A 12,730-nucleotide genomic window follows, 5' to 3' on the forward strand; every position below is an offset into this window, starting at 1 on the left:
TGAAAGACTTGTGTGTGTGTGTATGTATATATATATATATATATATATATTTTTTTTTTTTTTCAACAACTGAAGTAACTTATTTTGTTGTGGATGTCCCAATCTTAATACTGGATTTACACATTTTAGAGAGCTCAGTAAAAAATGTATATATATATTCTGGTTGCATTTGGGAGTTAAATGCAAGTTTGGGAGAAATACAACTGGTTGTGTGAAATAGGCACATAATATAATTGCATATCAATCGTATGCCCTTGAATCAAATTGAAATCACGGCAGACTTTGAGACATCTGCAAACATTGAATCGTTGGCTAAGAGCAACTATATAAGATCGTATCGTGATGAAAATGTTTATTTACACCTCTAGTTTTCTCTGAATCTGAGTGTAGTTGTTTCAATCCCATCTGTCACAGGACATATACACTACGAGACTAAATTTCGGTTTTAACTCAATTTTGACAAACGAGTAGTTTGTGTTTTGCCGTTGCAGGGCAATATAGCATACTGAAACTATTATTCCACCTACTGTGGGTTAAAGGGTTAAGACAGGTATCGACTGTAGCTTGGGTGTAAGATTAGGTGAAAAGTGTAGGCATTGATGTCATTGATGATTTAGGCCAGATTCTAGCGACAATTTGTAGAATGTGTGAACCAGTTTGGCATCAAAGCCGTGGCACTAGTCACTTACCACATGATTTATAAAACAGCATATGTAGGAACTACAGAGAGTGCAAAAGGGAAAGACTCAGAAAATAAACCATGATTGCATAATAGCCCAGTGGGTGACAATATGCTAGTAGAAAGCGAATAGCCAAAAAATTAAAGAAGAAATACAGTGGGTGTATGGCGTAGTGGGCTAAAGCACATAACTGTTAATAAGTAGGTCGCTGGTTCAATCCCCACGGCCACCACCATTGTGTCCTTGAGCAAGGCACTTAACTCCAGGTTGCTCCGGGGGGATTGTCACTGTAATAGGTGCACTGTAAGTCGCTTTGGATAAAAGCATCTGCCAAATGCATAAATATAAATGTGTGGAGCCCAGTGGCTCTGCATTTAAAAAGCGAAGTGCAATTATGCAAATTGGCCTTATATACATATTACAGAAATACAAGTGCTATGCATAATAATTTTAAAAGGCAACCTTTTTGACATGATCAAACACAAGTTTGTGTGTTGGGACATCTGACCTGGTTGCTGCTTGCTCCTTTTAAGATCGCGATTATGAAAAATGTATAAAAGCTCTTCGATGATGGAGTCCAATGGCCTGTCAGAATGCATCCCCAATGATGCCTGCATTCTAGATCCCCACTTCAATCATCTTTAATTCATCCCAGAGAGAATGAGAGGGGCTGGCCATAAAAGATGGTTAAAATACAAAACAAAGGTAATGGTATTCCAATTCAGTTACAATTTAAATAATTGGTAATTAGAATACAGTTACATTCAAAATGTATTTTGATTACTGAAGAGATTACTTTGCATTTTATTGTCATTTGTTTTATTTAATGTTTAGTCCTTTCAGATGTGAAACATATACATATAAATGATGCAATCCAAAGTGCATTTGAACAGCGTTGAAACATTTTCTTATGATGTGTTAAATTCATACGAGCAGACAGAGAAGTAAGTTTGGAGCAGAAGAAATAGAAATAAACCTTGTGTAAATTGTCAGCTTTATGCTAAGCTAAAATGCTATTTCTAGCCATTTTACATGCACATGTTACCAGACACGATCATATTTTTAACATACTTTCTTTTTTTCTAGTAAGACCTTTGATATTAGGGCAAAAATCTTATTCTTGATGCTTATTTTTGTATTTTTTTTTCTGTAAAAATATCTAAAAATCAAGTTTTTCAGAGAATGTATTTTTAACGTGTATTTTGTCTTACTGTACTGGCAGAGTTTTAATAGTCAAAACAAGTGAAAAAACAGGTTTGGAACGATGTAATGACTATTCAGATTTGAAACTAATAGCCTCGACTATTAAAAATCAGTAGTTGTGCAACTCCTAGTGGGTAGTGCATGTGCTTATGACATGTAAAAGCCGAAGTGCTGACTTGGATGTTGGTTCGAGTCCAAATACGACACGGTGTATTCGTTCAGCAAATTTATGTCATGGTCACCAAACACCAAAAAAAGTCCTTATTTAGCTAGGCATATTTTGCTTACAGCAAAAACTATCCAAAATTCATTTTGACACTGCAACCTTATTTTCCATCATTGTCTCATTGTTTACTAGCCACAAAACGAAAGCCATTATTTTGTTTCTATGACTCAAGCTGATGAGGTATCATGCAGTGCTGCCCTAAAAGAACATTTATGTACAGAACACAACTCCTAATGCTAAAGACATGACTTAATGCAGGAGGTATACAAAGGTGTCCTTAAAGTCGCTAACTCATGATAGAGCCGCTTATTCATTTCTCACATGAATTATGTAGTGTCATGCTCACTTTGGTCATGCAGCACATAAAAAGTCATGCAGAGTTCATGCATGTTTATTACAACATGGAGCTGATCGTATGCACCAGCTTGTACAACCCTGCAGACTCTTAAATCAATTCCAGCTGTACCAACAAGACACTCAAATACCATCATAAAAAACACAATAATTTGTAAAAACATTTCATTTGTAATTAGGGATGCACCGCTATGAACCTTTTTGACCAATACCGATTTTAACAAAAACCCATAGCCTGATACTGATATTTTGCTATTTACATTGTCATTAGATCATGGTTTTACTTATTTTCACTCTTCTAACATAAATAATTTCCATTTGAACATGGATTGGATTTGTCGAGCCACAATGAAAGATAAATAGAATAAAAGATAAAAAATAACTAAATATGATAAGATGATGGTTATGACAAAAAGTTTATTTGGTACTTCTAAAAAAAATTTGCACTTCTGTTTTTGCGGTTCAAAACAACAAAACTAACATTTTACATGTATGTACTGTACACGATAGAATATTGAAATTCATACTATAAATATGTTGGGCAATTCCACGGGAATTACAAAAAAGGTTATTTTGTACATCCAAAACATTTTTGCATTTCTTTTATCACAGCTTCTAATATTTTGCAGTTCAAAACAACAGAACTTACATTTTACCTGTATGTACTGTATATAGAACATTACAAATTCAAATCCAGAGAAATGCAACCACATCATGGAAAAATAAACAGTTTCAATTAAAGGATCAAACCCCCTTTTAAATTCTGTCTTGTAGTGGAATATTAGATAATTGATGATGGGTAATGCAGTTCAGAACGCTTCCTCACACAGCGCTGACTTGCATGCTAAATGCAGAAATGCAGTTTTTAAGGTTAATTAATCATGCGCTTATTCCTGCTCTCCTCGTGTTGCCTCTCTCCCAACTATAGAAACGAGGTGCCCCTTAAAGACTGATTTACTGTATGTAGTTGCAGGTGCGTATATTTGAACAATAGTAGTGGAGACCTGGTTACAGATTCTGCCATCTTTTGCTTAAAAACACTGTAAAAAAAAATCAAAATCAAGCATATCATCTGTCTGATATATGATTCAGATGGTTCAGCTAAGCCAGGTTTGTTTCAGGACGTTTTTTTCTATCTAAATTTAGCTTCATTAATCAGCATATTATAGTTATAATTCTGTCAAAATGAATCAGAGATGTCATCATGGCATTTATTATTAAATTAAGCAAACCGTATTTACATTTTTCACTGCTTTGTACATTTTTTGTTTGTTTGTTTATTTGTGAGTAGATTCTCACTTAAAGGAAAATATAAAAATGGTAAATTCAGACTTTTACATTTTAATACATTTTCTCTCAGGGGACACCCCTGAACCCCCATACAATATTTTTTTTGTCATCAAAAGGCCTTCTGTGTCCATACACATAATATATATTCTGAATGTAAAAATATTTAAACACGAAAACTGGACTGCTGTCATTCAGCTTCAAAACAAACTGTTGATCAGATCTTTTAATATTTATATCCAAGTGTCCTCGACTGATGAAATCTTGATGAAATATTTTAATCCTTTGGTAGAAGATCCCTCAGACCCCACTAATTTGGCTGTCGCTGGGTTCTCAATGTCCTTATCCCTCCCCATGTTTTGAAGAGACTATTTTGTCTGTTTAGGATTTATTTATTATTTCTTTACAAAGTACTATTGCTCCCAACATGGCAAGTTCTAAAAATTATATAATATCATATCAAAATGACTACTGACACCATGAAAGCATCTGTACATATTATTATCTGGACCTTTGCTGGAAATGTAGAGACTGGACCACTTTAAACTTTAATCGAATTCCCCTGCTATAGGTTAGCGCAGTTTTCACAACTGTCACATCCATTTATGGCATTTTTTTCTTTGGAGTGCAAGCCCTTCTGCATATTGTGTCTAGTATTACTTCTGGATTATGCATTTAAATTCATAGTTTTTACAAAGTGTTTTAATAATTCATTATAAATCAACCATTGTTTTTTTATATATTGCCATTTTCATGATTATAACCGATATGCCGATTTCAATTTAGTCAATAATTGACTGATAGGGGCCTGGGTAGCTCAGCAAGTAAAGATGCTGACTACCACACCTGGAGTCGCAAGTTCGAATCCAGGGCATGCTGAGTGACTCCAGTCAGGCTTTCTAAGCAACCAATTGGCCCGGTTGCTAGGGAGGGAATAGCCACGTTGGGTTAACCTCCTTGTGGTCACTATAATGTGGTTCTGCTCTTGGTGGGGCACATGGTGAGTTGTGCGTGGATGCAGCGGAGAATAGCGTGAAGCCTCCACGTGCGCTAGACCTACGCATTAATAATTAAATACATTAATTAATAAAAATAAATAATTGACTTATAAATATTGGCAGCCGATATATCGGTACATTTCTATTTGTAATTTTTCTAATGGTTACAATAGCATTTTGGCGATTAGCTCGGGACACCAACTGTACTCAATGTTGAACACTGTTTAGTGCGTATTTAGGGGTCGTACAAACAGGATGCATTGTTGTGTTCAATAAAAGCTAGACGGTTTTGCCTCTGAAGTTTTTATATATATATATATATATATATATATATATTATAAAGGGGGTCTTTGCTGTGTTTCTTTAGCTACCAAAGGGTCACTGTCCTGAAAAAGGTTTGTAGAGCCCTACTTCAGAGTGACATCAATGAAACACTTTCCTTGCTTTTTTTTTTAATAACCTTTCCACTGTTTTTCTGTTTTCTCGTCTGTGCGTCATATGGTAGTCAGGTGTTGACATGTTTACTGTAGCAACGCATTTGATGCGGCCGTGTTGTTTATTAGAGCAGTCATGAGGCTTGCATATTTGCATGCTGTAATGCTATAAACTCCACTTCTTTGCTGCGAGCCCTTACATAACCTGTTGATTTTCTTTCTCATTTTAATCATTTAGAACGATCGGCCCTGTTTCAGGGCTGTCTTCAATTAACTTGATTGAGGAGCATTTAACAATGACGCCATTCAGCCAGACTAGCATATCATTTTAGTTTCCTTTTTTTTAATAAACTAAGTTGTTTTTTATCGTAAGCACTGATACAGATGAATCATTTTTCATGTACATCTCCTTTGTATGCGTATGTGCACACTCCTGTGGTGGGTGTGTTGTGTTTCTTTGGCTCGCCGTTGTCTCAAAGAGGGCTGAATGAGTTCGCAGTGAACCTGGAAAGAAGGCTAGTTATGTAACAAGCTTTCAAAACTGCCCTAGAATTCTGCTGATAGATCGCACTCCTCTCTCTCCCTTTCTTCTTCTGTCACACATCGCACACTCACTCCATGCCGGTTTGGCTCAACAAAAATAGGGCAGGATTTTCCTCTGCTCTCTTTCCCTCTTCTTTTTTTTTTTTTACCGTCCTGTGCTAGCGTGCATGAGCTGTCTCTCTTCACTCCCCCCTCCACCACTCTGCTGATTACAGACTTATGTAAGGAAAAAGAAATGAGCAAAAGTAGGACAGGATATACCAGAGAAAAACATGACAATACACTCAGAACATTTAACCAGTGTTTAATCATAGAAAGAGCTGAAAATGTTTTTCTTTCTTACTGTATTTTAGCATGGTGTTAAACACAAGTACATTCATGCATTTGGAACTTTTATCCAAAGCAACTTACATTGCTTTCAAGTTATAATTTTTTATCAGTTTGAAATATTCCTAGGAATCAAGCCCATACCGTTGGTGTTGACGTTTGGCTAAATGTATGCATCTGGCAGATTTTTTTATTTAAAGCAACTTACAGTGCATTCATTATACAAGTTTTTAACAGTTTTTGCATTAGTTGGTAATCAAACCTATGACATAATGGCATGCTTTTCCAGTTCAGATTCATTTGTGCATTTGGCAGACACTTCTATTCAAAGCAACTTACAGAGCATTCAAATGATACATTTTTATCAGTATGTGTGTCTCCTGGAAATATAACTTATTGCCTTAGCGATAACTTATCTACCAGTCGAGCTACATTTATGCATTTGGCAGATGCTTTTTATCATATGCGATTTAAAATGCATTCAAGTTATACATTTTTATCAGTCTGATAAAATTCCTGGAAATCAAACCCATGCCATTGACTTTAGCAATTGCATGTTCTTCGAGTTTGAACTATTCCTGGGAATTGAACCCATGACTTTGATGTTAGTAATGGCATGCTCTTCCAGTTGGGCTGCATATATGCATTTGGCAGACGTTTATCTAAAGCAACTTACAGTGCATTTAGTTTACAAGCTTTTATCAGTTTATGCATTCCCTAGGAATCAAACCCATGACATAATGGCATGCTCTACCTACTTGAGCTAAATTTTTGCTGTTGGCAGTTAAGTGCCTTGCTCAAGAACACAATGGTGGTGGCTGTGGGGGAACCAGCAACCTTCTGATTACCATTTATGTGCTTTAGCCCACTACGCCACCACCACACCAGTCTAACACCCATTTTCAGGGTATCAAACATATTACCTTCACGTTTGTAACACTATGCTTTACCAGTTGAGCTACATTTATGCATTTGGCTGATGCTTTTATCAAAGCAACTTAGTTAATTTTAGTTATTCTTTTTATCAGTTTGTTTTTTTCCAGGGAATCGAACCCCTGACCTTGGTGTTGGTAGCACAATACTTTACCAGTTGAACTACATTTATGCATTTGGAAGATGCTTTTTATCTAAAGGAACATATTCATTATGCACACTTTTATTATATTGTGTGTTTCTTGGAAGTTGATCCCATAAGATTAGCACTAGTGCAATGCCATACCAGTTTAGCTACAGGAAAACTACTTATATTTTTACTTTCTGTTTGAAGTTTTGTGGAAAGAAACATAAAACTTGGAATTTTGTATTGAGATCTGTTTTCTCTTGACAGCAATGCGTGCGTCTGCACGAGACATTGTGTTTCTTTGTGTAAATGTATGGATAGTGCCAGCTTTGTAGCACATGGGACAGTGTGAAGACAGATGGTGCAAAATCACGTGAGCTGAGGGAGGCACTCCAGGTTATTTCCGTGGCAATTGCTGTGCGTGTGCATGGGCAAGGCTGCTCTGAGAGGGTTATATAACTGCAGTGGTGTGTGTCGGGTTGGCAGTAAACAGGGTTTAGGGGAGGGAGGGAGGGAGGACGTGAGAACTCTGCTTTGGAGCATGGCTGTGCTGCTGTGCTAATTTAACTCATCATGTACTGACACAGGGGTTAGCACCATTAACGGGGTCATATCATGAGACAGCAAATTTTCCTTAATCTTTTGAAATCAGAGTTTATTTTACTATGACATGAAGTAAATTTCGAAACTCAAAACTTTTCCCCAGTGAAATTAAACCTTAAAATTAAACTATAGTTTTATTTGGACAGAATTTGTTTTCGAAACGTTTGAGTAATATTACCCTCAAATGACAATTCTGTTCTCATTTGCTCACCCTCATTTTGCTCCAAACCCACTGGAGCTGACTTTCTTCAGTGGAACACAAAGGAGATGTTAGACAGTATGTAAGCCTCAGTCACCATTCATATTTATTGCATGTAAAAAAAAAAAATGCAATGAAAGTGAATGGTGACTGTGGTTAACATTCTACCTAACTATTCTGTTATGTTTTGTGAAAAAAGTCATACAGGGTTGGAACAACATGTGTAAATTATTACATTATTTTAACTTGTGTGTACAATCCCTATCCCTAAAAGCTGATGTCTGTCATTTCATGTACTGATTCAAGTGGGATTAGGATCTCTGTAATTATAACTAAGGTGTGAGTGTCTATTATCTGGATGTGGGCATTACATAAGGTTATAGGCTCTGTGTGAATGTACCACGAAACCAATTGAAAAAGAAGACAAAAAAAATGTAATTAAGTATGTAATTATCATATTACGTGTATTAAGTGAAGAAATTAGGTAAGGTGATGATCATACCTGTTTCTGCTACTACAGTGGCCGTTCTGCGCAGTTTCTGGGTTTGGTCTGTCCTGATTGATTAAATTTTTTTATTACATCACATAAGATGCTTCAACCACCAACTGTTATTTTAAATAGAAAGATTGCAAAATGTTCAAAACCATAATGAAGGTGCCAGCTAGTGCAATGAGAAATTTAGCTTTTATATGTGCCGTTCAATAAAAGCCAAAATAAATGACAAGAAACATTGTAAAAAATAATCAGATGTCTCCAAGATGTCTGTTTAAGAACGTTTCATCTGGAAATCATCACATTCCACATTTTGTGTACATACAGACATATGCTTAACATCTCAAAAAGGGCAGAATATAAACCAAAAACGTTTCAAAGACATTTAAATGTCCTTTTTATTATCTGAGAGAATACGAATTATTGATGTATTGTAGATGAGATTGCAGAACATATATGCTAACTCTATGCTAACTTTCTCACCCTCCTACTCTTTCTCTCCTACCTGTCACTCCAGCGGTCGTTTTTCTGCCGTCTGACAGGTGACAATAAGTCAGAGAAGTTCTTTAAAGTGTTTTACGAGCGGATGAAGCTTGCCCAACAAGAGATCAAGGCAACTGTGACGGTGAACACAAGTGATCTGGGTAGCAAGCGCAAAGACGAGGACGCCAACGACAAGGACACCCAAACACGCAAGAAAGGTCAGGGCTTGGCATTCATGACTGAAAAATATATGAATATATTAAGGCATAAATTCATAAGTAAAAATCCATAACTACTAGTGTATGTCATTCTAATGTAATCCCCCACCCCCAGTGAAGGAAGTTGCCGTAGTAACCGAAGAAGTGCGGGAGCAGCTTCTGGAAGCCTCTACGGCCACCAAGAAGGCCTTTACTACATACAGACGAGAGGCGGATGCCGACGAACATCTGAATGTGGCAGAGGGCCAGGCTAGCACGGCCGATAAGAACCAGGATGACAATGAGATGAGCGTGATAATCACGATTATGCAGCCAATTCTGCGCCTCATGCAGCTGCTGTGCGAGAACCACAACCGTGAACTGCAGGTATTTGAACTAGAAAATGCTTCGAAAATGACCATTATTGCATTATTGCTAGCTAAAACAGTAGCTTACATTTTATGGTGTAGTATTGCAATTTTGTATTTATTTTTGCCAGGGGCCTTTAAATTTCTTTGGTTTCAGGGCAATAGAGCTGATTAACTATAGAGCATTCCTTTCCATGAATTCATGTTCATTCAACTCACAATAAAACGGTATTTGCAACCAATTTTACTTCCATTAAATTGCATGTCAGCATAAGGGTATTCAACAAGAAAAAAGTTTAGAGCAGGACTTCAGTAATTGATTCGCTTGCGAAAAGTTGGCATTACAAACCAGAATGGAGCGAGGTGGTTGGAGGAGGAAAGTATTACTTTTTAATGAAAGATTACAAAGAATTGCTTTTTTTATTAAGAATCAAACTCAAGCATAAGGAAATTGAGGGTCTGTGGCAAATTTGCTGCAAAATTCACCACTGATTATTTTCACATGCAAATAAGTTTTGCTGCAAACTTGTGGCATATTGTCCATTGTTGCCAAATGTTTGCTGCAGGTTTACCACGACTGGTGAAGAGCTGCAAACATTTGTGGTGAATCACAAGCTCATTTGCATGTGAAAGTAATGAGTGGCAAATTTGTGGCAAGTATGCGACTAGTTTTCCACTCTAGATGTTTTGTAAGGGGCCAGAAACCAATTTTGATGATCATTTTAAGATAAAATAAGTTTAGAATTGAACATTTAGTGTTCAAAACATCTGTATTAAGAAATCAGTCTTTTACCTTCATTTAAGTAGGTCTTGAAGAAGGGGTTCATGCTAGTTTCACAGTAATTACAGAACTGTGTCATTATTTGCCATTACAGTATCACAAAGCATTTGGTGAATTGTTTCATAATAATTTCCTTGCTCACCTATTGTTTGTATCTTGAGCTTTTGTGCAGATGGTCAGCAAAAAGTCTTTAGGTGAAATAGAACACGTATTGTAAGAAAATCTAGAGCCATAGTCTTTTGGGAGAAATGTTTGGCTTTATATTGATAGTTTACCCAAAAAGAAAAATTCTGTCATTGTCGGTAGAATGTTAGTTTCAGTTAGCAATCACTTTAATTGTATGGAAAATGATGCAATGAAAGTGAATGGAGGCTAACATTCTGCCTAATATCTCCTTTTGTTGAAGAGAGAAAGTCATATGTTTCATTTTTGGGTGAACTATCCCTTTAAAGCCCAGAAATTTTTTCCAGTAGACTCTGGCCCTATGAGTTCATCAAACTCACTAATTTGACATATAAATATAAAAGCATGTCCCTCATATCCTGTTAACCACCCTTTTCTCTGAGCTGTTTTCCCACTTCTTTCCTTAGAACTTCCTTCGCTGTCAAAACAACAAAAACAACTACAACCTGGTGTGCGAGACACTGCAGTTCCTGGATTGTATATGTGGCAGCACTACAGGGGGCCTGGGCCTGCTGGGGCTTTATATTAATGAGAAGAATGTCGCTCTCATTAACCAGACTGTAGAGAGCCTGACCGAGTACTGCCAGGGCCCTTGCCATGAGAACCAGGTGAATTGAAAGCAAAATGGAAAATTCCTTTATTATTAATGCACCATGGCTGTCAAGTTCCAAAAAAGATTAAAAAAAATCCCACCAAAAAGGCACCATAAAATAGGTTTGTGTAAGTCCATTGTTGGAACACCAACATTTGAGTTATTAACTGTTAATCTTGCCCTCTTCAAATCTAGCCACATTTGCGTCCAGAATTCAGAAATGGGTTGCTGCGTTGTTACATCGTGTGTGAGAATCAATGCTGTGAGAATCAATGCTGTAAGAATCAGTGCAAGAATTTACATAATCTATCGTACAACATCAGGAGTTGTAGGGTGCTTTTATGGTGTGGTTTTTTTTGTCCTAAAACTGTTCTTTTTGTCCACAGAAAAAATAACCACATACCGGTTTGGAACAACATAAGGGAAAGAAAAATATAAATAAAGACATAATTGACATTTTTGGTTGAACTATTCCTTTCCATATACAGAACTCTTTTTCTATTTTTTCAAGACTACGTAGTGCTTTAACAACTAAACTCACTTGGCACTTTATTAAGAACACTATGGTCCTAATAAAGTGCCCGACATAGTCTTCTCCTGTTGTAGTTCATCCGCCTCAAGGTTCGATTTGCTGTGCATTTTGAGATGCTATTCTGCTCACTACAATTGAACAGAGTGATTATCTGAGTTACCGTAGCCTTTCTGTCAGCTTGAACCAGTCTGGCCATTCTTCATCAACAAGGCGTTTCCATCTGCAGAACTGCCATTCACAGGATGTTTGTTGTTTTTGCAAGATTCTAAGTAAACTCTAGAGACTTTTGTGCATGAATATCACAGGAGATCAGGAGTTACAGAAATACTCAAACCAGCCCATCTGTCTCCTGACCCGTGTCTGCATGATATTATGCATTGCACTGCTGCTATATGATTGATTGATTAGATAATCAACTTTAGAATTATTTGTACAGGTGTTCCTAATAAAGTGCACAGTGAGTGTATATACCCACTATAGTCTACAGATCAGATTATGTGAGTGGAGTGAAGTGGCAGCAATTTCCCTGTGCGCTCAAAGCATTCTATAATCATTCTATAATTGTATGGTTTTAAAAATCACAAACCTCTATAGATAAGATGTATTAAATAAAAAAATAAATAAACTATACTAGGAGAAAAGCTTCAATGTGCTTTATTAGAACACTAATATTAGCCCATGTCTATATTCAATTATTTAAATCAGCTTACTTATCAAAACTATGTAAGACTATCAAAACTATATGTCCAATGTGGAGCTGACTTTCAGAAATACTAGCAGATTTTAAATCTGCCTCTCTCTACCTTGATTTGTGTTTGCTAAACTTCTTCATATGCACATGTAAATTGCATAAATGATGGCATTAAAATACATTTTAGATGGAAATCAATTAGTCAAACTATGCAATATTAACAAAATTACTAAGTTCAGTTGCTGTTTTAGATAATTAAAAGTTTAATCCTGTTTTTAACCCGGGACATAATATGTCTGAGATGGCGATGCATTAGATTAGAATGATGATATGATTATTCAAAATATTTCATAGGTGAGAGAGATATGTATTACTACCATTTAGATTGTCTTAACACATGTAAATGGATATTATTGTGTTTTCTGGAAACATTACTTTTTTTTAAGATTCCACAACAAACCTTTGATTGTGTCCATTACCTCATTCGTGTTCTCCT

General features: G+C 36.3%; 1 protein-coding gene across 6 annotated transcripts in view; it reads left to right on the forward strand.

The window, feature by feature from the left end:
* Window positions 1-12,730, forward strand: part of itpr1b (inositol 1,4,5-trisphosphate receptor, type 1b) — a 206,487-nt gene that overhangs the window by 147,393 nt on the left and 46,364 nt on the right. For all 6 annotated transcript variants that reach the window (XM_052101305.1, XM_052101306.1, XM_052101307.1 and 3 more), the window contains 3 exons: window positions 8,925-9,108; window positions 9,224-9,474; window positions 10,827-11,027. In XM_052101305.1, the coding sequence (XP_051957265.1) occupies window positions 8,925-9,108; window positions 9,224-9,474; window positions 10,827-11,027 (636 nt within the window). The remainder of the gene's footprint in view (window positions 1-8,924; window positions 9,109-9,223; window positions 9,475-10,826; window positions 11,028-12,730) is intronic.

This window comes from Xyrauchen texanus, chromosome 32, assembly GCF_025860055.1.
Source record: "Xyrauchen texanus isolate HMW12.3.18 chromosome 32, RBS_HiC_50CHRs, whole genome shotgun sequence".
Classification (NCBI taxonomy): domain Eukaryota; kingdom Metazoa; phylum Chordata; class Actinopteri; order Cypriniformes; family Catostomidae; genus Xyrauchen; species Xyrauchen texanus.